Source organism: Lepisma saccharinum, chromosome 20 (assembly GCF_977018435.1).
Source record: "Lepisma saccharinum chromosome 20, izLepSacc3.1, whole genome shotgun sequence".
Lineage (NCBI taxonomy): Eukaryota > Metazoa > Arthropoda > Insecta > Zygentoma > Lepismatidae > Lepisma > Lepisma saccharinum.
This window is the reverse complement of record NC_139248.1, coordinates 47,014,986-47,040,349: the sequence shown is the minus strand read 5'-3', so window position 1 is coordinate 47,040,349 and position 25,364 is coordinate 47,014,986. Positions and strand designations below refer to the sequence as shown.

Here is a 25,364-nt window from a genome sequence, read left to right as displayed (position 1 = left end):
CAAATACTTTAAGAGACAGAGCCAAGAAAGTAGTCAGAAACGCAAAATTGAACCATTATAACGATACGGTAAATCTGAATGTACAAAATGTTTAAAACTCATAGTCTAACCTCAGAAATCATGGACTTTTACCAAAAAGAAAGAGTAATGCGCTCTCCTCAGATAGATTCAAGCCAAATGCAGTAAACGAGTTCTAGGGAAACCCAAATGCATCCTCAGATAACAATGTAGCGTTAAATGATGAAACTAACATTTATATCCAGCAACCCAATAATGATACGTTCTTTTTTTTCTTACCCCAGTAAGTATCGAACAAGTACATAAAATAATAAACAAAATGAAATCAATAGTGTGCGGTTATGATGGTAAAAACCTAGCTGTTCTGCAATACTGCAAAAAGCAGTATGCGTACTTAAGAAATAGAAACTAATCTGATCCAGAAGTCGCATCATTGGAACCATTACAGAAAGAGAAATACTCTTCTCGCTTTATATTGATTATTTTCTCCCGTCCGCATCTTGAATGACGACTACTATTACATTAGAATAAAGACATCATCCTCTTCCTTCTTCTTCCAAGTAAAAATGACCTTTTTTTCCCCCAAGTGAAGTAATTGCGGCTTTTTTTCCGGAATTTAGCCCTGATGTTCGAATGTAAAATTAGACTCTGTATTGCATTATTATTACAAGTCAGGGCTTTCTTTAATCGTTTCCTTGCACTCTGCAAGTCATAAATTTCCATACACGTGATGAAAAACTTTAGTAGTCAGCAACACTGTAGGTTGCTATTTTCCAACAATTACTTCGGGTGTACCGCCACACTTGATCACCGCCGAAGCTGCACTTATACTCAAACGAGTGTACCACTTTATGTGAAGATAAGTGTACACCAAGTGTCATCAATATACGGTCTATACGCAACTGTATGTACACTGTACCACTCAAACATATCGCAAGACATTAGGAATTTACAAGTGGAATTAAACGCGATTAGTAAGTGGGTAGAGGCCACATAAACATATCAATTGATTTTTATCCTTCTTTCATTGTTACTAATACATTCTTTAACTAGTACTATTAAAGAATATTTTCATATTGACGTTTATGCATGGTATACTATAACTTAGACAGAGCAGCCCCCCCCCCTTCTCAGTGTAGAAAGTCTCGAAGCGCTTTGGGAATTATTTACTGGTCTACAAAAGAAAGAAGCTAACATTGATCTGCATTTCTAAGAAAAGGTGATGGTCTCACGGTCTAGATGAATGTTTCATGAATGAGAGCTACGTGACTATCAGCATTCGCAAGAAAGGTCAATGTGAGCAGAAAGGATGCTATTCGATAAATAACTTAATTCTCCATTGTAACTTCAGATTCTTCGAGAATATAAGTCGTTAACATGTGATAAGGTATTTATTTTAAAATAATTTATGGCAGTGATTTTATCCTCATCATTTGCTCTCCAAATTTCCACCAATAGAGAATCCGAAGAAAAATACATTAAAATATAGTAGCGTTCGGTAGCTGATTCTCTTGCTTCAAGCAAGGAGCTCATGTCTCGGATCTCTATTAGCTTAAAATATTGTCAAGTGATAAAAACAAAGCAGAAGTTGACTGTATCGACTATAACATATCGGTACTAAATAAATAAATGCAATTTCAGACCATATTGTAGACAGCGGTTAATTTATACACACGTAGGCAGTGGGGCAGGAACGGGGGGGGGGGAGGTACAGGGGTACATTGCACCCACCCACATTTTTGAAGGGGGGTACTGTACCCCCTAAATCCGTAAACCCCCTTCGATAATTTGACAGACGCAAGGTGCTATTGTTATAAAATAACATATTTTCAAGTCGCTCAATTAAAATATTTATATTGATTATAACTTAAAGCATTATCTTTATTACCACAGAAATTCAAACCATAAACTTATTCTACTACTACATTGTGCTTGTTAGTTCAATGACCTCTGCTCTTGGAAACCTCTTTAAGGAAATGAAAATTGTTTAAAATGTGTGTGGAACAAAGGAATCAGGTAAAGTTTACTCTCAGAAAATCACGCTCCAGAAGAATTCTCTTTTGCGTAAAGGGGTACACTTTTCTAAAGAAGGGGTCGCGTCGATTCGAAGATAAGATACAAATCTTCATCAGGAAACAATATGAATTCTTCAAATGGAATTTTTGGAAACTAAATACTTAACACAAACGAGACGAGACATGACATAACAAATTGGGTGGTACAATGTACTCCTGTACCTCACCCATAATTTTCATAACTTTGTAAGAGGGTGTTCGAAAAAGTATACATTGAGATGTTTTGAAAATAGAGATGATACTGAGACAAGAAAAAGTCTCTCTCTCCTCTCAAATTCCGAGAAGAGACTGAAATAAATATCTGCAAAATCAAAACTGGTATCATATTTGAAGAAATTGTTTAAAAAATATTTAAATTACTATGTGTCTTATCCAGACATACCAAGTGTATATCTTATTGATTTTTTTCAAGTAAATCGTATATTTTGTTTACTGCAATTGCAAAGTGAAATCCATTAGTGACAATTGCGAGCCTGTGATGCCCGGTTTTATCTATTCAGGATAAAATTCCGTATTTCGACGGTTCGCAGCGTCGAAACAAGATTAACGTTATTAAGAAAAGTTTTTGCTTTAATCACATATAGTCTACCTAGGTACACGTTGTAAAATGTTGAGTGGTAACACCATTTACGTGTCGCTTTTACTAAATATTTTCGTGGGTCAGGACCAGATATCTCGCCTTGTTATCAAGGGGTCCCACATGCACAGAGCTTTGGAATCCACTTTAAACTATAAATCCAGTCACGATTAGCCTATCTGAGCATAAAGTGAATCTAGAATAAACTTTAACAACTTCTGAGTTGAAACCAAAACAAAAATAAGCACAAACAAGAACGAGAAGGACCTCACCAACCACAAAGGAGAAGAGATGAAGCTGTGACAATTCTCTACTTGTCTCATCGCGATATCATTCCAAGGTGAAATGAAATGTTTTCTAGACATTAAAACAGTGAAATTTGTGATTTTATCAGAAGGGGGAGGTATTATTTTTACCTTGCATTAGGTATACTTTGATATCGAATGTAACACAAACGCCATTTTAAGTTTAACTCTAAAGTCAAACTGTTGATTAATCAAATTGATTAAGGGACACTCACAAATAACACCTATGCCCAGGCCGGGATTCTAACTCACGACGTCGTAGCGCGATATGCTAACCCCTCCGCCACGGAGACCGGCGAAATGGGAATGTGTTTGGATTTTCTTTGTAGGTGCGAAAATCTTGAACTGTTACATGCACATGCTTTTGCTTACTTTAAAAGTTAACTTTTTTAGATAAACGAGAAATTGACATGTCACCTTAAAACACACGCATGTACCTGCATTTAATACCACTACATACGAAAATAAACCTTGGCCGGCTCTTCATATTGTTCACCAAAGATTGAAGAGAAAAAATGAACTTTCGAGCGTATGGGTTTCCTACTTGCTCTGAGATATGAAGGATTTCGGTTTTGTAATGTACTGAATGATATTACTTTCAGTCCTTGAAGAGCGCCATTAGGCACAGTACAAGTGCAAAATGCTTTCTCAAATGTTTTACTAATGTTCCAAAGTATGACTCTAACGAGTAGATCGAGAACCATCTCAACCCAGTATGTTTTCAATACTACGCCCTCTAGATATCTGAGAAAACACCGAAGATATGGCATTGGATGTGGTTCACATCTGCCATAAATTGCTTAAAGATATTTTTATATGCAGCTATGGTATTTTAAAATTAAAATGAACTGAACTGAAGTGGAACTCTATAAGTATGATATTCAATAATATGGTTTGTATATCCAGTGGGTGAGATATGATTATTCCTGGTTGGGATGGCTCAAGATAGAAGAGGGGCGAATACTCCTTACCCCTTTTAATCTCACACTGCATTAAAATGAATAGATGTATTTTTGTTCGCAATTTTCACATCTCAAACTCCTGATTTTCCGTTCCATTAAATTCAAGATGAGCGCAGAAGGAGGTCCAGAGCTACATATGTTTCGGAATTGTTATCTGGTCTTAAAATCTGTTTCATAAATAACCATAAATTCTAAGAAAAGCAAAAAAATAAAAAAATATTTATGCAAATTTTGTATTAAAAGAACGGAAATTCATGTGAGCTGTTCTAAATATTTCTCATGCCTTCATATTATACCTAGGTACAGGTAGGTGCCTGTGGAGTAAATGTATGTATGCATATATGTATGTGTGTGTGTGTGTGTATATATATAGAGAGGCTGAATTTTGTACCCCCAAATGAAAAAATTTCCTGCGCCACTGCACGTAGGTTCTACATGGAATAGATATCATCACAAGGATTCACAGTAAGAGAGATTTAATACCTAATATACATATTCTTTCAAGATTGGGTTCAAATCCCGCTCGGGCTTGGATGTTTGTGAATGTCCATTCATCAATTTCATCATTTCATCACCCATCCACATCTACGCAAATTAGCCAAGAGGCACAAACCGCGAAGTAAAATAAAATAAATAATAAAAAACAATCTTTCAAGATGGCTGAACTTCCATTATCGTTGTAAACAATTGAACGTTGATAATCGATTATTATGTAACGCAATTCCATTATATATACAATATTATGTAACATTATCCACAATTAATAATGTGAAACACATTGTTCGCCTAGAAAAAATGATTATTATGTAAACACGAGAAGTGCTGTTATTATCTTGGTTAGAAACATTGGAAATGTAAAAAAATGCCTATACATACGTGTATAGCATATAACATAACGTACGATATATTTAAACGAAAAATCTAAACAAGAAATATACTAACATAGATTAAACTTAGAACTACGTTATTCAACCATTAATAACATTAAAATGTCCAGATAGAAGGAATAAAGTCGCGAGTTCTGGACTCCTATCAAACACATGTCCTTACTTGCACAGTTTGCAACAGATGGACAACTACAGACAACTAAAAATCCACGAGCTCACAGCCCTGATGATTGTATGGAATAGGGGTGTTAAATCTATCTGTATCACACGTAGCACAACATAGTAAGATTAGTAGCATTGGACAAAGATAGTCGACTGACTGTACTTTTAAAGCTCCCCTTTGTGTCTATCAATTTTCTACAATTGGGTAACTTCAGAAATTTTGTGAGTGAAATATGAATATAAAAACTAACTTATTAGAATGTTTCTTGGTCATTACATGTGAGGAATTTCTACTGTCTTCTCTATATCTAATAAAATTAGGTATAACAGTTATAGCTAGTACGTTTATGGTGTATATGAAAATATTAGAGTAGCTTAAAACGAAATGATAGACGCTTAGGGACCAACGGTCTAATCACCTGTTAAATATTAACTCCCAGAGAGCATTTTCCGAATATGCAATTTGATATTGAATGGTATTTAGGTTGTTTTTTTTGTTATTTAGCGTTGCTTTCGTGCCACCTTTGGATAATCGCGACGATGAGTAATGATAGATGTAAATTATCAAACGTTCACGACGGAGAACGCCGCCCGACCCTGTGGCCGAGTGGTTAGCACATCGCTCTGCGACGCCAAGGGTCCCGGGTTCGAATCCCGGTCGGGCTTGGTTGTTTGTGAATGTCCATTCATCAATTTCATCATTTCATCACTCATCCCCATCTTCGCAAATTAGCCAAGAGGCACAAAACGCGAAGTAAAATAAACTAAATCAATCAATCAATCAATCATTTCATCACTCATCCCCATCTTTTCAAATTAGCCAAGAGGCACAAAACGAGAAGTAAAATAAACTAAATCAAATCAAATCAAACGACGGAGAACGCCCATGCCCAGGCCAGGACTCGAACCCTGGTACTTCGGTGGCGAGATTGAAAGTTGACCACTAAATGCGTTTCTTTCTTTATTAAGGAAAACTTCTAACCCGTAGTTTTCCCTGTCATTGCCTTTCCAATATCTAGGGATGCCACGTTCGATACCCGATGGAGAAACATAGTTGTTCGAATCCTACTTTAAACTGTATGTCCAGTTCAGATTAGCCTTTCTGTACTTAAAGTGGACTTAATTGATTGATTTGGTTTCGCTTTTGTGCCACTGTTCGCTAATTGCGAAGATGGGGGTGGGTGATGAAATTATAAAATTGATGACACTCATAAACACCCATGCCCAGGCCGGAATTCGAACCCGCAACCCCTGGCGTCGTAGCGAGATGTGATAACCACTCAGCAACGGGGGCCGGCTCTAAAGTGTAGTTAAAAACAAACTGAAACTCTTTCCAATATCAATTTGACGTCTTTCTCTATTACTCATTCTTCACATAAAAACACAAGCTTCCATGTCATACATGGGCGTCGTTCTAACCACTCCGCCACGAAGGTTGGCGACTCGGCTACCGATCCGACCTTGTTTGACAATGTTCTAAGACAATAAGCATTGTGCTCGTTCTCTTTCTTCTTTCTTTCTGCCACGTTTTTCTTCCTCCTGGAGAATCGCTTCGATGGGGATGAATGATGATCTGATTAAATGGATCAAGGGACAAAGACAACGATGCACGCATGCCTTAATCAGGAATCAAAACTGGGAACTCTGGTTTAGTAACGTATTATGACGCTTGCCGCTCCCCCACGGAGACCGGCTGTAATGAATGTTCGGTTGTAGTTCACATATAAAATAAAACTGTGGAAAAATCGGCCGACTCGGTGGCTGAACGCTTTGAGTGCTGGATTCACGACTTCGCCACTGAAGGTTCCCAATTTGGGTACCGGCCTGAAAACGTGTGTTGCTCTATGATGGTCCTTTCATCAATCCATGTAACATAAAATGGCAAATATTAAAATAAATTAAAAACTCATTAACGAACAACGTAATTGTGTTTGAGAATGTATACTGTTGAGTAAAATCTCAAGAGTAACAATATACGAAGTATATTTTTGTGTGTATGTTTGGAATGTGTGTATTTGGTTAATTTTAACGAACCATTTTTTTTGTGAGTACAGTTTCTTTGAGTTCTTCCCGATATAGCATGTAATAAATATGGTTTGTCCAATCCGTACTTTAATTGTCTGTCCTGGCCAAAATAACTTCAAGTAACGTAAAACAACGTTTTCTTCCATCTTATTCTTTCAAATGTTGTATTTTTTAGATACACAATGTAATTCATTTGTGCAAAACTAGTTAATAAATATTAAGTAACATCTAATTTTATTTTATTTCCAGGCCTGATGGCAATGCACCGTACGGAAATATTATGTTCGACAAGCGAGTTGTCAGAGGGAGCACCTTCGCTCAGGGCCCCATGCCAACTGTAAGTGCCTTTCCTCTTACGAGATTCTGGTTAGATATGTCCGTTAAAAACTTTCGATTTAAGGTTGAGTAAATTAATAATATCAGTTAATTCCTCAGGAGTTTCATTTTAGTTAAACTTTAGAATAGTTGAGTTTTGAATGACTGTAAAAACAAGAATGTGCAGACAATAAATGAAGGACTCTTTCACATAGTAAAGTGTAATGTAATTACAGGTTGAATATGTGCAGTTCATAAGTGTCTAAACATATATTCTTAGAAATAAAATTCTGAAAATAGTGGAAACATTCTAAAATTAAGAACTATTATAAAATGTATGATTCTTAAGTAGTTTTAGGTTGGAGATTGATGTGTAGTATATGTTCCATTCTTCTTACTTTGAAAAATTCCAGGAAACTTAATTATCTTTCAAATGTGAAACCTGGATTCTGGGTTACGAATTCAGTGGCATGGGAACAGGTCACCTGCACTTGCCCCACACCCCATATACAGGGTGGGCACAAAGTCGCTTTCCCCAAAACAAGATTTCATCATTTATTGGGGAATGCGACTTTGTGCCTACCCTGAATATATAAATATGTATGTCCGTTAATATCAGCAGTATAACAAGTAAAATTCGACCATTATTAAAAATAAATCCCAAAAAATGCGCGATGCATATTACAAATTGTCAGAAGTGACACATGCATATTTATATTTTTGATAACAATACGTTTAAAGTAAATATGAAAACATTAAAATCCAAATACTTTGTTAATGTAGGGCGACAAACTGGCCAAAACTTGTCATCTCCTGGGAACGTCAGCGCCACAAGCGGCAACACTATTTTTCTGAAAGAAGTCATCATGGAGAGTGAAAAAGGTGATGTTGTCAACTTTGCAACCTGGGACAGTAGCCGCCATATTGGATTCAAAATGGCTGCAAGTGAAATACACTTAGCTTACTGTTTCTCACGAAAGAAACGTTACTATCCTACACAGATTTACAAAACTGGTGCCATTCGAAAGAGAAATCTCCAACAAAGTATAAAATTACCATCAAACTAAGTTTTCTTGTTATCCCTTGAATATAGAAACAAAACACTTTCAAATATATATTTTTTCTCGCTCTCGATTTTATATTATGTCTCATGACATGGTAAATATCAATCAGATCGAAAATATGGTAATGATAAAAAGTAAAGTACAGTTCCTCATAATTATTTTGAAAGTTGTTTGAGGATATTATCTTTCTTAGAGTTATGAATGATAACATATTTGTCGGCGTTGTATCATAACGCAGATTTTACACCTGGCATTTCAGACTCTCCAGTTCAGTTTACCAAGATATAACGAAGAAAACGCATAACCTTCATGTACATTTGAATACATGTTTCATTCGTAACGATTTAAATTTTTTGAGATGATATTACTTTAAATTGACGTGCGAGGGGTGTTCAAAAAGTAAAGTTACGAATTTTCTATTGCGAAGTTAAGTAAGGTACCATATAGCTACAGCAAGTGGATCTGGAATATCCGCACACGCAGGATATTTTCTGATATAACTTCTTTGTTGAAATGAATATGACGGACAGTAATAACACTTTTAAGGTAGATGTTCTAAAAAGTTTATCATGGGAGGTATTACAATGAATCCATACTTCTCGGAAATAAAAATAGTTTCCTAAACTGCAAAAAAAAGTAATCTTGGAATGCTAGTGCTTTATATTTCAAATGGAATGAACAAGTACTTCCAATAAAATGTGTATGTATTATTGTTTATTTCGGGTAATTGGCCTACAAATTATTAACTACAACATTGAGATGACAACATAACACGGTATTTACTTTCAATTTCTTTCGGAAAATTTGTTGCGCACAAAAAGGTTTTTCACAGAAAAATAAATTAAAATAGTTTGTGTGTATTCAAAATAAATCTTCTTCAGGCACTGAAGTTGCCCGTTGATTAATTGATCGATTGATTTGGTTTATTTTACTTCCCGTTTCTGCCAGTTTTGGCTAATCGCGAAGATCAGGATGAATGGTGATAAGATGAAATGGATCAAGGAACAATCACAAACACAAATGGACAGTACATAAGACAAATCCCAAGGAGGATTATACTCGTCATGGATCCAGACTCAGAGCCTTACTAGTCTGCAAAATGCACTACGTGGAAATGAGATTGATTTGGGTGTCTTAAGAAAAAGCCATCCCTTACACCCCTGAAGTTGCTCGTGTATACTCTTTGTAGCACTCTTTTCCATAACATTCACAACTTGAACAGTAAGGGATCTTTGCCGATGTGCAAGAGCATCCTAATCTTCTAGTGCATTTGCAACATGTTATGTTCAGTAATTCATTGGGAAACGATTTACCAGTTGCCATTATCGGAGCATACATCTTACAGTGAAGATTCCATCTACACTCTGCTGGCGTGAATGTTTGGCTTGGGATGAAGACCATTTCTCCAAATAAGAGTTTGAGCACATGAGTTGGTGTTTTAAGTCCATTTATGCACAGTAAGGCTAATCGGGACTGGACCTACAGTTTAAAGTGGGATCGGAACCACTCTGTGCCTCCATCGGGTATCGAACCCAGGACCCCTTGATTACAAGGAGACGAAGAAATAAGAAATAATTGGCTCGTGTTATGTACAGTCGAAGAACATCTTGGGTAGGAGGAATTTGTTCCATAAAAACTTTCCACGCTGACTTTTTGTAGATTCTCTAATATGAATATTACAGTATCACTATCACTCAAGCTATGGAATCCTAAAAATAACATAATCCGTGACGCAACAGCCCGTGAGGGCCAGGGCCAACCTACAGACTGCCGACTGCATTCCCACCTCCGAGGTCATCCAAACAGTTACGGAATGACGTATGGTCAGCACGACGTACTCCCAGTCGTCGTTGTAGGTTTTGATGACCGGGTTACGCTACTCATTCGTAGCTCTCCGATTTCCTCACGATGGTTGGTCGCTAGTCCCATGCAAAGGCTGAAATCTTAGGAGAAACGTTGTTACGCTTCCTCCAGGAGACTCGTCTCATAGCTGGAGCCCAAGGCATGGCTCCAAGATTGCACGACTACTGCGTGGAACAGTCTGTTAGTTCACCTCAATATTGTGCTCCTTTTGGTTTTCCAATCCTCTGAACAAGAGCTTTCATCAACAATTTTTACAACTTTTTTACAAATTCTCAGTATAGTTATGAAGTGAAGAATATGTTGCCCAACATGAAAGAAATGATTTGAAACCAAACAGAAGTGATTCATCAGGCTTGAAGATCAAATCCGTTGACTTTATATCGCCGAAAGCATTTTGGTTGAAGTTTGGTATTCTGCCATACAAACTATAGGTCTTTTCTTCTGTTACGGCGGGCGCTCTAAATTCTGGCAAGGGAAGTGGGAAGCGGGGAATACGCACCAGACCAACCAGACAACAGCGGTGGCGTAGAGTGTTGCGACGTCGATGAGACGAATCACTACGTGAACCTCGTTCTACAGGATGCTGCCTTTCTTCTCGCGCTGGATTGGTCGCTTCCCCGATCGCCACTTCCCATGTCAGCATATAGAACGTCCGCCGTAAGACTGGAAAAAAGCTTTAGCATCAGCATTACGGCCAAGACGATGATCTAATATGGTATTTGTGATTTTTCGGCCTTTGCTCGGTGCCTGAAGAATGTTATTTGCCATTTCCATTGGAACAACGGCACCCGTGTATATGCACAGCAAGTCAATAGTGTCGTGAGTAAATAAGTTAAATAAACTGTTTCAATTTTATCACAGGAATGAGATCCCCCTAGATTCGTTTCTGTTGCAGTTAATTGTGAGTATAAAACGACTGAAATCCATAGAATTCCTTAACCGTCATAACAGACCGTCATTAATATGTGACCATTTTATGTAGGATGAAGACTTGAGACTATTAACATCAAATAAGACACGTCTTATCCCAACATTTATTTTCCTCGGTGAGAACAAAGCAATCATTTCAAAAGGCTTTGTACGCACAAGCAAGAACACAATGTGATCAAAAGTTTGTGGTTTATTGGAAAATAGATCAACTTATGGTTAGCATAAAATCATTAAATATTGAATGTCAAGTGCATACACCGCAGTAAATAGGTTACTGAATATCACTCTCGTTATATATTATATCACAGGAATTCAGCGATTATAATATATATATATATATATATATATATATATATATATATATATATGAACCGATGAGACCAAGAAAGGAAAGATTCCACTTCTTGAACAAAATGGGCTGAATACTTTGAATACATATCAGAGCTAAAATAAAGGTTTTAAAAACAAACCACTTATGGAATATTGTTACTGTGGTTATTTTGAAGAAGTTTGTAATTGTAAGTTTCTTCATCCAGCTTTTAGTTTTGGTTGCTATGAGTTTTTTTTTTATTTCCCGAAATAATTCGAGTGGAATCTTTTCCTTTTGGGTGTCATTTTAATGGCGCCCACGGACCACGGAAACGTACAGAGGACATCAAAACAAACCAATTTTCTCCGTAACATTTTTCTCGTTGGTGCATCATTTCGGCGCTACAGTCGTTCCAAAAAGCCTATTTTGCCGCCTGAATGCTGGCAACCACACCCAACATTTGATTGCATTTGTGACGTCATATCGCGTCGTGAAGCGATGCGTTCCAGGTTTGCCAGGAACATACATATTCTGTGAAAAATTACATAGCTACAATCAGCCACATTATGTACCGTAAGACAAAACGAAAAACTAGTTCTGTAACCTAGCAGGAAGTAAACAAACGATACGAAAAATGGTAGAAAGAAAATATAATTCAATTAGGTTTGCTTTATTTTACTTAGCTTTTTCTGCCACTTTTGGCTAATTTTCGAAGATGGGAATGAGTGATGATATGATGAAATTGATGAATGGATGCCCTGGCCAGGATTCGAACCCGGGACCCCTGGCGTCGAAGCGCGATGTGCTAACCACTCCGCCACAGGGGCAGGCATATAATTCAAATGAAAGTGGTCATATCAAATTTCGTCTCAGCTTGCATGTCAAATATTTTCAAATCTAATTACCAAGCTGGTATCTACAATTTAGTGTATCCACTTCGTCCTTCTGATACTAGTTGTCTGTGACACACTGAACAGATGACAAAATAGAAATGAAAGAACTCAAAATTCCAAAGGAAATACATAATATAATGTATATTCAGGGTATTATGCGGCAAGGGACAAAAATGGTTGAAAATACAGTAGTAGTAATACAAGCTCTCCGACGACTGTGTTTATCTACGCACCGGATACACATGTAATAGTTTTCAACTGTGAACAGGTCATTTTATTCGCTACTGATTCATCATTAGATTGTTACTGTGGTTGTACGTGTTTTAGCCGTAATGTAACAACGTGAACCTCGGATACTTCCGTTATCAGCACAAAAGTACCACAAGGCATCTGGATACAAACCTGTAGATATCAACCTTGCTGCAACTCCAATAAAATGTATTTTTGTTGATATTTGACATGTAGGCTGAGAGAAAATCCGATATTGACACTTCATTTTGAATACGTTGTTTACTATTTCCCATATCGTTGGTTCACTTTCCTCTTCCTCAGAGATGACTGCTGATCTGGCTGGTAGTCTATGATGTTCGGTCTTCTGGCGCGTTTCTCGCTTTGTTTTGCAGCTAATAATGTGGTTGTCATTTTTCACAAAATTTGTGTTCCTTGCAACCCTGCTGTACGCTGTTTTGCCACAGGAAATGACGTCACAGATACGATCAAATGTTGTGTTTTGTTGCCAGCATCCAGGCGGCAAAACGGTCTTTTTTGAACGGTTGTAAGGTCCAATCGACCCACCAACGAGAAAATTGTTACTGAGAAAAGTTGTTTGTTTTGATGTCCTCTATAGGGGCTATTCACCGGATGTTTACATTTCTGTGCTTCCTTGGCGCGGGCGGGAACTTTACTTCTGGTTTTCAATAGAATGGCATGGAATTCAAAGGTGCAAAGGCAGTATCTTAAGAAAAAGCGACAAACATTGTGTGGATTTTGGTTACAACACGAGGTTGGGAACAAATATTTTTTCTCGGGTAACTATACATAGTTTTCAGACATATCCGATACGGAAAAATCAGTGAATTCAGGCAGTAAAGCGAAAAGACTGGACACAAACACGAGGGAATAGGCTCCATAGTTGATACTACCATCACCAGAGTCATTCAAATGAAAATATTTTACGTGTTTCTAAAATCATAATTGTCTAACATACATATGTTGACTATATTTAAAAATTGAAACTGTTTATAATCATCTAGAATTCGAAAAATTATAATTTTATAATTTAATGTAATCAATGTAAACTTTATCAGTAAAACTTTTACTAACTTCTAAAGTATTTTCTTGAATGACACTTGCAAAAATTAATAATAAAATACAATAACTGTGCATTTCAGTATTGTAACTGTTACGCTAGATATGCACTCGAATAGCATTAATAAATAAATAATAAAAATAAATTTAGAATAAAATTTGATTATTTCATTAGTTTAGTAATTATTTATTGTATAACATTTATAACACTTGTAATTATTATTATTATTATTGCTAATTGAAATTGAAATTGAAACAAACAGCAAAAATAAAAATATCAGAGATTTATATAAAGGTGTAAATGAGTTTAGAAAGGGGTGGCAACCTAAAGTAAACTTGATAAAAGATAAAGACGGTGATTTTCTAGCTGACCCAAGCGATATTCTAAATAGATGGAAGAACTACTTTAATGACCTTTTAAATGTCCATGTAGGAGATAAATCAGAAGTAAATGAAGTCCACACAGCAGAACCTTTACTTCTAGAACCTAACTTGACTGAAGTTAAAGATGCTATTAAAAGGCTAAAGAATAACAAAGCACCTGGAATTGATTTAATACCTGCTGAGCTAATTAAATATGGTGGAAATTCATTAATATGTCAAATTCATAAAATAATTTGTTTAATATGGAATAAAGAAGAAATCCCTCAACAGTGGAAAGAATCCATAATTGTTCCTGTGTTTAAAAAAGGTGATAAAATGAACTGCAATAATTACCGTGGAATTTCTCTACTCTCAACAACATATAAAATATTATCTAACATTCTTTTAACAAGACTAACCCCATATGCTAATGAAATTATAGGTGATTATCAATGTGGATTTAAACGTAACAGATCAACTACAGATCAAATTTTTCACATCAGACAGACACTTGAAAAAAAGTGGGAATATAATCAAAATGTCCATCTGCTATTCATTGATTTCAAAAAAGCATATGATTCGGTCAAAAGGGATAAATTATATAATATATTAGTAGAGTTTGGAATACCTAAGAAGCTTGTTAGTATGATAAAAATATGCACCAGTGAAACAGAAAGTAAAATTCGTGTGGGTATTAATATGTCTGACAAATTTACAATTCATGATGGGTTAAAACAAGGAGATGCATTATCTCCATTGCTCTTTAATTTTGCCTTAGAATATGCTGTTAGGAAGGTAAAAGAAACTAAAGAAGGACTAAAATTAAATGGTGTGACTCAGTTGTTAGCATATGCAGATGATGTAGACTTACTGGGGGATGATGTGAATACAGTTAAGAATAATGCTAAAATATTTTTCAAAACTGCTAAAGAGATAGGTTTGTAAGTTAACAAGGAGAAAACTAAATATATGCTTACAGGCCGAAACCAAGTGTTAGGTAATAATGAAAATCTAATTATTGATAACAACTCGTTTGAACCAGTTTCCAAATTCAAATATTTAGGAGTAATATTAACAAATGAAAATTATATTAAAGAGGAAATAAAAAGTAGGCTTAATTCAGGAAATGCATGTTACTTCTCTCTTCATAAACTTTTGTCTTCTCGTTTAATATCTAAGAAACTAAAAGTTAAAATATACAAAACAGTAATTTTGCCTGTAGTATTATATGGGTGTGAAACTTGGTCCCTTACATTGAAAGAGGAACATAAATTGAGAGTATTTGAAAATAAGATCCTTAGGAAAATATTTGGACCTAAAAGGGATGAGGAGACAGGTGAGTGGAGAAGGTTACATAATTTAGAAGTATATAATTTGTATTCATGTCCAGATATTATTAGAATAATTAAATGAAGAAGACTTAGGTGGGCAGGCCATGTGGCACGAATGGGAGAGGAAAGAGGAGTCCACAGGATTCTTGTTGGGAAACCTGATGGTAAGAGACCTGTAGGAAGGCCAAGACGAAGATGGAGGGACAACGTTGAGATGGGCCTAAGGGAAATTGGTAGGGATGGAAAAGAGTATATAGAACTTGATCAAGATAGGGAAAGATGGAAGGCCTGTGTTGCTGCAGCCATGAACCTTCGGGTTTAAGTAGGCTAGGGAGTTAGTTAGTTAGTTAGTTATTATTATTGCTATTCTACTTTTATTACTGGCCTTTATCCCCTACAAAAATTTCTGACGACGATCTCTCTAAGCCATATGATAAAATTAAAGGGTCTGTGTTTGACTACACAATGTCGAAAATTTACATTTTACTGTTGTAAAATTGAAGTATTTCAATGTTTATAATTTATGTAAGCTTTATTTCAACCTACAGAAGTCTCAACACGAAACTGTTGGTAGAAGATCAAGATTGTCTTGGAAAATACTACTATTTTTCCGCAAATCTTCATCCAAGGGATCGGAGAAATTGTCAATCTTTTCTAGGTACCTTTGTTTCTCTATATCACTAAAAAATTTCAAGTGATCCATTTTGTATCCGATCTTTTATAAGAAAGCAAGCTCGGTGACGATGTGTATTCCACTTGTTTACTTTGGAAAATTGTCCAAACCGGAAGTTCTTTCCCAGCCATCTATAATCGAGTTGTCTAATCGATTATTTTTTGTTTACTTAGGAGTAACTCCCATACGAATTTGTGGTCCGCTGGCACCATTAAAATGACACCCTGTATATATACCGGTTGAGCCACCTAAAATTACCACTGGAAATATTTCGTGAACAACAATATACGCATATTGAAAAATGGCTTTCACAGATATAAAGGTATGAGAGGGGCTCATGAAATTAGTACGATTTTCAACACGATTTTTCAATGGAAACCCCATTCTATTTTTAGCTCATTTGAAGTTGAGCGTGAAAACTCATGCCTACTATGCCTGTCGGCTGAGCCGAGCACAAATGCTGTCGTGCATACAGCCCGCACGCTTGTGCTGCATTTTTCCTACACTCGCCATAGATAAGTATCATCTCGGCCATTTCAGAGATTGAAAATACTATTTTCTCAGCAACAGTTCTGACGTATATACACTATCGCAAACGTCTAGTTAATCCGTGTACTTTGTTACGCCCTTGCTTCATTTGATAAAATTGATAAATCAATTAGAAAGAAAGAAAGAAAAATGTATAAGGTGCAAAGTTTAAAAGTTTAAAATTTAGATTTGTCATGACCAAACGAGAAGCGTTGATTGTTCCGGTGTACTAAAAATTATCACGTAAATGAATGGACGCCAATTAAATATTAGAAATATGTTATTGTACTATTGTATGTAACTGATGCTGGAATGTATAAAATTTATACTTTTTAATGTACAAATAATTGTTAACTCAGAAAGATGTATCAGAACCTTTTAGATAATTTGGTAAAGCTTACTTATGTACAAATTACACATTTTATTCTAATCCGCAGTTGTTGGAATTTTACAACTTTCCTACGCACAACGCATAGTATGCAGAAGAGTAACATATTTGTTACGATACACGAATTGCGTCAAAAGGGGGATATGCATGTTACGACACACGAATGAACTTGTAAGAATGGTTGTTTCAAGCGTCAACTTCAAGTTACAATTACTTGAGAACTATTTGAAGTATTACACTGTAACAAACGCCATTCTTAATGAATTTTTCCGTACTTTCAAATTAGCTAAAAATAAAATGGGGTTTCCATTTAAAAAAAAACGTTTGTGTTGAAAATCGTACTTCCTTACGTAGTTGAACGTATTGTGTCCACTAATTTCATGAGCCCCTGTCATACCTTTTGACCATAAATATTAATTCAGATACAGGCATCCAGTCCAATATACTTCGAGCAGTCTTCTTGCTTATGAGTATGCCTACTCCATTACGATGTCCATCACCCTCACTTGGTCTACCTGAATAGAGGAATGTCATACACTAGATGTTTTCATCTCTCTAAATTCATTCCAACGCACTTCGCTCATTCCCAGGATGTCCAACTTATATTTCTCCATTTCTGCTTCCACTTGTTGCAATTTTCCTGCCTCATATAATGTTCAAACATTCCAAAAACCCCACTAGAGTTTTCTTTTTAAGTCCAAAGGTTGTCAACAGTTTGTCCGTTCGGCTATTTCCTCGTTTGGTTTCTTTAATAATCTATTTTTAAGGGCAGTGGGTTATTGGCCCTCTGACCCCGAGTGCAATAATGGGGCTGCCATCTTTAGACCTTGGCACTTGTCACTCCACAATGTCGGACAGAGCTGGTGATGTTCGCATTTGTCTGTTTGGGACTGTGTAGGAATATTGGGATAGGATGCAATAGGTAAGATGGGACGTTGCAGAACGCCTTAGTCTGGATTGTCATCTGAGACCTGTCCAGCATGGGTGACCCTGCTGGTAGAAAATCTACCGCTGGCATAGCTCTCAGCCTCAACAAAGCACGCAAACCCGTCCGCCCGCACGGTCAGTGCTACTTTAGGGCGGCGTTCCCTTGTCAGATTACAGGCAAAGGTTCCAAATGTTAGCATTACAATGCTATGCACCTACAAACCAAGCAGAAATAGAAGAAAAACAAGGGTTCTACAAAGAATTACAAGACACTATAAATAAGATTAAGAGGAAAGATGTTATTATAGTAATGGGCGATTTAAATGCCAAAATTGGCTCCGAAAATGTTGGACTGGAGCAAGTGATTGGCAAACACGGCCTAGGTGATAGAAATGAAAATGGGGAACTATTTGTAGATTGGTGTGCCTCAAATGAAATTACTATTGGTGGTACACTATTTGCACATAAAAATATACATAAGAACTCTTGGGTATCCCCAGATCATAGAACTCAAAATCAGATTGACCATATAGCTAAAAGTAGGAAATGGAGAACATCCTTATTAGATGTGAGAAGGCAAAAGGATCATGAAGTGAAATATAGTAAGCGAGCTGACCGTAGAAAATGTACCAGCGAGCTTGCTGGGAAGGCAGAAAAAGCAGTAAATGAGGGAAATATGAAGGGAGTAGAGTAAGGTGGGGTAAGACTGCGCGGCGGGTAAGACTGCGCACCGGTTTTTCGAGGTGAAAATCACACACAGTTGGCACCACTGCCCCACCGTTACTTCGTCGAAGATGGTAGCTAGCTGTGGACAGTGGTGAAGATACGTTTCAAATTCGTTGTGCTGAGAGAGGCAAGTGAAATGATTTTGAGGGTGTTTGCTATTTATTTTGGTACTACGTGTTTTGAGTACTACGTCACTGTGAATGTATACAATATTACGATGTTGATGGATACAAGAAGCTGTGTTAATGCCGAGTCCACCTGCGTATTAGTTTCCATTGCTTTGTGGAATGGCTGGGCAGCATCACGTGATTTGTTCAGGAATGCAGCACGGGGCACGACTGCGCACGTGCGCAGTTTTACCATAGAAGTGTGTGGCTTGCAAGGCCCAGCCATTAGATACGTAGATCATTTTTTGGTCCACTGAAGTCGTTTTATTCATCTGAGTGTGATAAGTGGATGAGTAACCATCCGGGTCGTCCAATCACAGTTTTCCAAGTGGCATCCATTTTTAAAAAGGCATATGGGAAGGCAGCTACAGTTGGGAATGCCATGAAGGGCTTTGAAGTGACTGGATTATGCCCTTTCAATAAAGACATCTTCACCGAGGACGAGTTTCTTCCCTCTACTGTGACAAATGTATCAGCTCCAACTCCAGGTGAGCAGTCTTCAACAAGTGGGGTTAACAATACTGGACCATCCACCAATGACGTGCCACAGCAGGCAAATGTGGCTCATGCATCAGGTGAAACTCCAGGTGAGCAGCCTTAAACAAGTGGAGTTAACAATACTGGACCATCCACCAATGACGTGCCACAGCAGGCAAATGTGACTCATGCATCAGGTGAAACTCCAGGTGAGCAGCCTTCAACAAGTGGGGTTAACAATACTAGATCATACGGGCACATTTCCGTTAACCAGATTCACCACTTCCACGTGCAGAGCATATTCAGCACCGCCGACGAAAGGGAAGGTAGTCTCAGGTGTTAACCGGATCTCCATTCAAAGTCAACTTGGAAGCCTAGTTGGCTGAGAAGAGTAAGAAGAAAGTTCAGGGGAAACAGAAACGGACATCGTTGTTGAAGAAGATGTAGCAAGCAGAAAACGCCAGAAGAAAGAGTACAATTGCCCAGGTTGTAATGAGATGTACAGCGATCCTCCAGTAGAGGATTGGTTCCAGTGTTCCACATGTGACGAGTGGTGGCATGAAAATTGCTCCTCGTATGAAACAGGAACCTTTATTTGTGATTTGTGTTAGCGATTCCTAACTCAAGTGCAGGACGGGATTCACTGTGCCTACTGTGAGAATGCCACGAGAAATGTATCCCATATGATGGAAGAACTTTTTTTAGATGATTTGTGTTTCTTTTTATACAAATGTGACTCTGTGTAGAAAGTGCGCATTCTTACCCGAACTTGATCGCAGTCTTACCCCGCGGTGCGGGTAAGACTACGCATTTGCATGGTCACGGTTTTGTAATTGTTTCATGCAGAAATATTGTTCATTCAGCTTTCGGAAATTTACTGTGAGTTAGCAAAGGATAGTGCAATGTGTATTGCTTTTTTCATGTGTGTCTGAAGTTTCATAGCTTGAATATAAAATTATGAACTCAAACTGCGCAGTCTTGCCCCACCTTACTCTATACCAAATTAGAAAGATCTTCTCTCAAAAGAAAACCATACGGAATCGCCCAGTGAGAAATAAAAATGTAGTACTCCTTACGAACAAGGAAAATCAGCTCAATAGATGGTAAGAACATTTTTCAGAAGTATTAAACCAAGCCATAGAAGGGACAGAAGATTTGCTTGAAATACCGGAAGAAATGCCAGAATATGAAATAGATGATGAAATAACTACTAAAGAACCAACAAAAGAAGAAATTAAAAAAAACACTGAGAGAATAAGAGAGTGGTAAAGCACCTGGAATTGATATCATTTCACCAGAAATTCTCAAGGAAGACATGGAGAGGACAATAGAAATATTACAACCACTTTTTCCAAAAATATGGAAAAGAAAATCAATACCAGAAGATTGGAAAAAAGGTTTACTAGTAAAAATAACTAAAAAGGGAGATATTACCAACTGCAATAACTGGAGAGGCATAACACTACTTTCAGTTCCTAGCAAAGTTCTAAGTAGAATTATTTTAAACCGAATTAAAGGATGTATTGAGAAAAAGATCCGGAGAGAACAAGCAGGCTTTCGAAGCAAACGTTCCTGTATAGATCAGATAAATACATTGCGTATTATTATAGAACAGAGCATGGAATACTTCTCTAATCTGTACCTTATGTTTGTGGACTTTCAAAAAGCATTTGACTCTGTAAATAGAATGAAAATGTGGGCAATTGTAAAGGAATATGGCATTCCAGCATATATGATTGATCTTATTAAAAACTCCTATGATGGTTCCACATGCCAAATTGTGCTCGAGGGAATACTTACGGATCCAACACCAGTTATTTCAGGAGTAAGGCAAGGATGTATTTTATCACCAACAATATTTCTGATGGTAATTGATAAAGTAATGAAGAGGGTAACAGAAGAAAAAAGGAGAGGTATAAATTGGAGTCTCACCCAAGAGATAGAAGACTTGGACTTTGCAGATGATATTTGTCTGCTATCTCACACATACCATAATATGGAAAAGAAATTAGGAGATTTGGATAAGGAAGGGAAAAGAGTTGGTTTAAAGATAAATATAGTACAAAGACGAAGTCATTAAGAAAAAATGTAAAAAAGATGGAAATTTTATAACTTGAATGAGGAAAATATTCAAGAGGTTAAGGAGTTTACACATCTGGCGAATTTGGTGACAAATGCAGGGAGAAGATGTTAGATCGAGAATTAGGAAAGCAAATGTGGCATTTATTCAGCTCTATATAAAGTTTGGAAAGCCAGATAAATTTTAATAAGAACTAAGCTGCGAATTTTTAGAACCAATGTGAAGCTATGGAAACGTACACAAGAGGAACCGGTGACAATACAGATCAAATGAAGAAAGTGGAAGTGGATTGGCCACACATTGAGGAGGGGACATCGGCAATAGATAGACAACATTGAGGTGGAACTCACAAGGACAACGTAGGAGAGGAAGGCCAAGAATGAGTTGGAGAAGGACAATAGAGCAAGAAATATGGGAAGCAGGAAAAACCTGGAACGAGATAAGAAAGATGGCTGGAAACAGAGTCCGTTGGAGATGTTTCGTTCAGGCCCTATGCTCCGTAGCGGAGTAACAGGAAATAAGTGAAGTAAGTCAAGTCTCATACCTTTATATCTGCGAAAGCAGTTTTTCAATATTTATTGTTGTTCACGAAATATTTCCGGTGGTAATTTTAGAAGATTCACCCTGTATATATATATATATATATAAAAGCAAGGAGGGCCAAAAGGGCTAAGTAAAAATCAAATAAGGTAAAAGGAAACACTCACCGGACAGTAGGAAAATTCAAAATTTTCGCTAATTTATAGCATCATCGGTGTGAGAAGAAACAGAAGCTGTTTATATATATATATATATATATATATATATATATATATATATATATATATATACACACACACACACTACAGGGTGATTAGTAATTCGACCTATTCCTGGAAAGAGGTAATACTAGAGCACATTTGTAACAAATTTGACCCTATGCACCGGGGGTCGGAAATCAATGGGTTTCGAGTTATTGCAGTTTGTAGATTTTCGTGACATATTCCGACTTGCGACCAAAAAACTAATAATTTTGAAAAAAAAACTACTACACCCTGGGCACTTAACTGACACGTTGCTAATAGCTGATGAATGATTGACTACTGGGAAAAAAATTCATACCCAAAATTACCATACCCACAGTGAATGCGTTCCGGACCGTAAAGGACCAAAACTGAATGTAGAACCTGTCCGGCTGTGAAGGACCAGAAATGAATGATGATCCGAACCGGTAGGATCTAAATGTAAGTGAAATTGTAGGTTACCACTTACATCTCTCTGGTATGGATTGCGTCGCTACAGGTCAAAGTTCACCGCGATCCTCTTGGGAGTTGTAAAGAAAACACAGGCACACACACTGATAACTATAAATATGTATTATAAGGTATATACACATAACACTTGATTACACTTCCCATGCACTCGTGTCTAGGGAAAACTGTTTACACGAAGTTGCAGCTGGTGTTACAACAACGCTCCACTAATGAAACGTAGACACGTTAGGCTTACAGTATTCATTATTGTCCGCGACGGTTTCTGGCTGTGTCCCGAGTGACTTCTCTACGCACACTGGCTGGAAGTAACTACCGCGCTAAGATGGCGGCAACTAGACACCGCGCTCAGAATGAATTAGCCAATGGGAGTGCAGGTTACTTAAGGCATTTGATATACACAAACAATTGAAGCTATATGCAATATAAAATATATAAAGAAAGAATAAACGTGGTTACTTTTATAGATAAATCTTCAACACAGAGAAAGAAACAGTCATTGGAGTACACGTCATGAAGAAATTTGGAAATTATCGTTCAAATCGAAGAGGATTACTAAAAAAAATGGTAACACACTTAGCGTAAAAATTACGGAAAAAACTTCCTTGTTTCATAAGCTCTCCAAAAAGATACAAACGTTGTCAACTGGCACACGGGTTGGGGGGAAAATCTGAATAAAAAGCGGAGAAGGCGCGTTGTAGACCTCTTTGTAAAGTGAAAAGAAGTTGTCGGTTGTGAGAAATAAAGGATTAACTGTTACAAAAACTACAAATCCTGTTCAAATTGCCTTCCCCGGTTACGTATGCAAACGCGCAGCCCGCGGCGTACTTCAGACACAGTCACTCGCGTTGACACTCTGTCTCTTATGTATTGGGCGGCTGCCACAATTCTCTCTCTCAACTCTTCTTGGGAGTCCACTGGTGTACTGTAGACTAACTCTTTCATGTGACCCCAAATGTAAAAGTCGCATGGCGTCAAATCCGGACTCCTCGCCGGCCAGGGGTCGGGCCGCCTCGACCAATCCATCGCATGGGATAATTGTCGTCCAGCCACTGTCCACACTCCGGAAATAGTGGGCTGGGCAGCCATCATGTTGGTAAATCATCCTCCATCAGCGTTATCAATTCTTCCCTTAGGAAGTTTTCGTAGGTTATGCCGTTTAGGTTTTGTGGTAGAAAGAATGGCCCGATCACATGATTGTGGATGACCCTTAGGGGCCCAAAAATGCGCATTATGAAAATTCGTAATACCAACTCTAACTAACTACCATCGCGGTCGAATTTGGATTCGTCCGTCCACAGAATTCTTGTCAGATGATGGGGGTCTTCAGTGTCGTTATTTATTAAAAATCGGCAAAAAATCCATCCTTCTGACAAGATCTCCCTCCTCAATAGCATGCACTGGCGTGTAATGGTATGGATACAGTCGTGCTGTATGCACAGTGAACCAGACTTTCCATTGAGTCAAGCCAAGTCACCTCGCCACCGTTCTTGTTGAAGTAGTGCCGTCTGCTCGAAACCACTGCACGATTTCCTCCTCTTCGACAGGATCATGAACTCGGGGTCTGCCAGCATCGCCTTGGCATCGTTGAACCGATCCCGTTTCTCGAATGCGCCAATATGTCGTAAGAAACACGCTCACGTCAGGTCAACTCGTTTTCGTTCCTTTATTTCTCACAACCGACAACTTCTTTTCACTTTACAAAGAGGTCTACAACGCGCCTTCTCCGCTTTTTATTCAGATTTTCCCCCAACCCGTGTGCCAGTTGACAACATTTGTATCTTTTTGGAGAGCTTATGAAACAAGGAAGTTTTCCGTAATTTATACGCTAATTTTCTTACCATTTTTTTGAGTAATCCTCTTCGATTTAAACGATAATTTCAAAATTTCTTCATGACGTGTGCTCCAATGCTCTTGTAGCTAGAGGCACATCCTCCAACAACATTGCCATCCCGTTCCTTAAGAAATGTTCATAAGTGATCCCTTTTAAGATTTCGGGCAGGAAAAATGGCTCGATCAAATGACTGTTGATTACGCACATGCATACTTCTGCCTGGGCGTGTGACTGTGGCTGGATGAAAATTACCCAAAGAAATGGATTGGCCGAGGCGGCTCGATTCCCTGGCCGGCTCGAACCCCCGATTTGGAACCTTGTGACTTTTACATTTAGAGCCACATGACAAGACACCGGTAAACTCGCAAGAAGAGCTCAGGGAGAGGATCTTTACAGCTGGTCAACACATCAAGGACACCATCACATCACGAGTTAAGAGACCAAATGTCCGTAAAAACCTGCGTGCAGGCATTCGTAAAGGAGGTGCCCACTTTCAGCAAGACATATAATGTTCTTTAATTGTATTGCTCATTGATTCCATTCACATGAAGATGAATGAAGTATTATTTCTTGTACACAAATGTGAATGTCAGCAACATTTGTACCGTGTTGGATAGCAGATGTCACAAGGAAGTAATTTGTACGCTTCGTGTCATACCAAGTAAACTAAGAGTGCAATTTTTTATCATCACTTGTAAGTTTAGAGCCACCCGTTACTTACATGTGATTGTTATTTGGGAAAAACATTTTTTCAACGAACCACTTACTTGTTAGCTATCAGAAAACGCTGAAATATGTTCCATACAATAAGCAGTTTTTTCTCAATTCATCTTTTTATGTGGAAAATTGTCATTTTTTAAAAAACAATTGAAATTCGATTATCTCGAAAACTACTAATTTTCGGACGGGGTATCATATGGTCAAAT

The 25,364-nt window shown here is 37.5% G+C and overlaps 1 protein-coding gene across 5 annotated transcripts in view; it reads left to right on the top strand.

Moving 5' to 3' along the window:
• Rsph3 (Radial spoke head protein 3) overlaps nucleotides 1–25,364 on the top strand; it is a 320,248-nt gene that overhangs the window by 169,218 nt on the left and 125,666 nt on the right. For all 5 annotated transcript variants that reach the window (XM_083141452.1, XM_083141451.1, XM_083141450.1 and 2 more), the window contains exon 2: nucleotides 7,261–7,348. In XM_083141452.1, coding sequence (XP_082997578.1) covers nucleotides 7,261–7,348 — 88 coding nt within the window. The remainder of the gene's footprint in view (nucleotides 1–7,260; nucleotides 7,349–25,364) is intronic.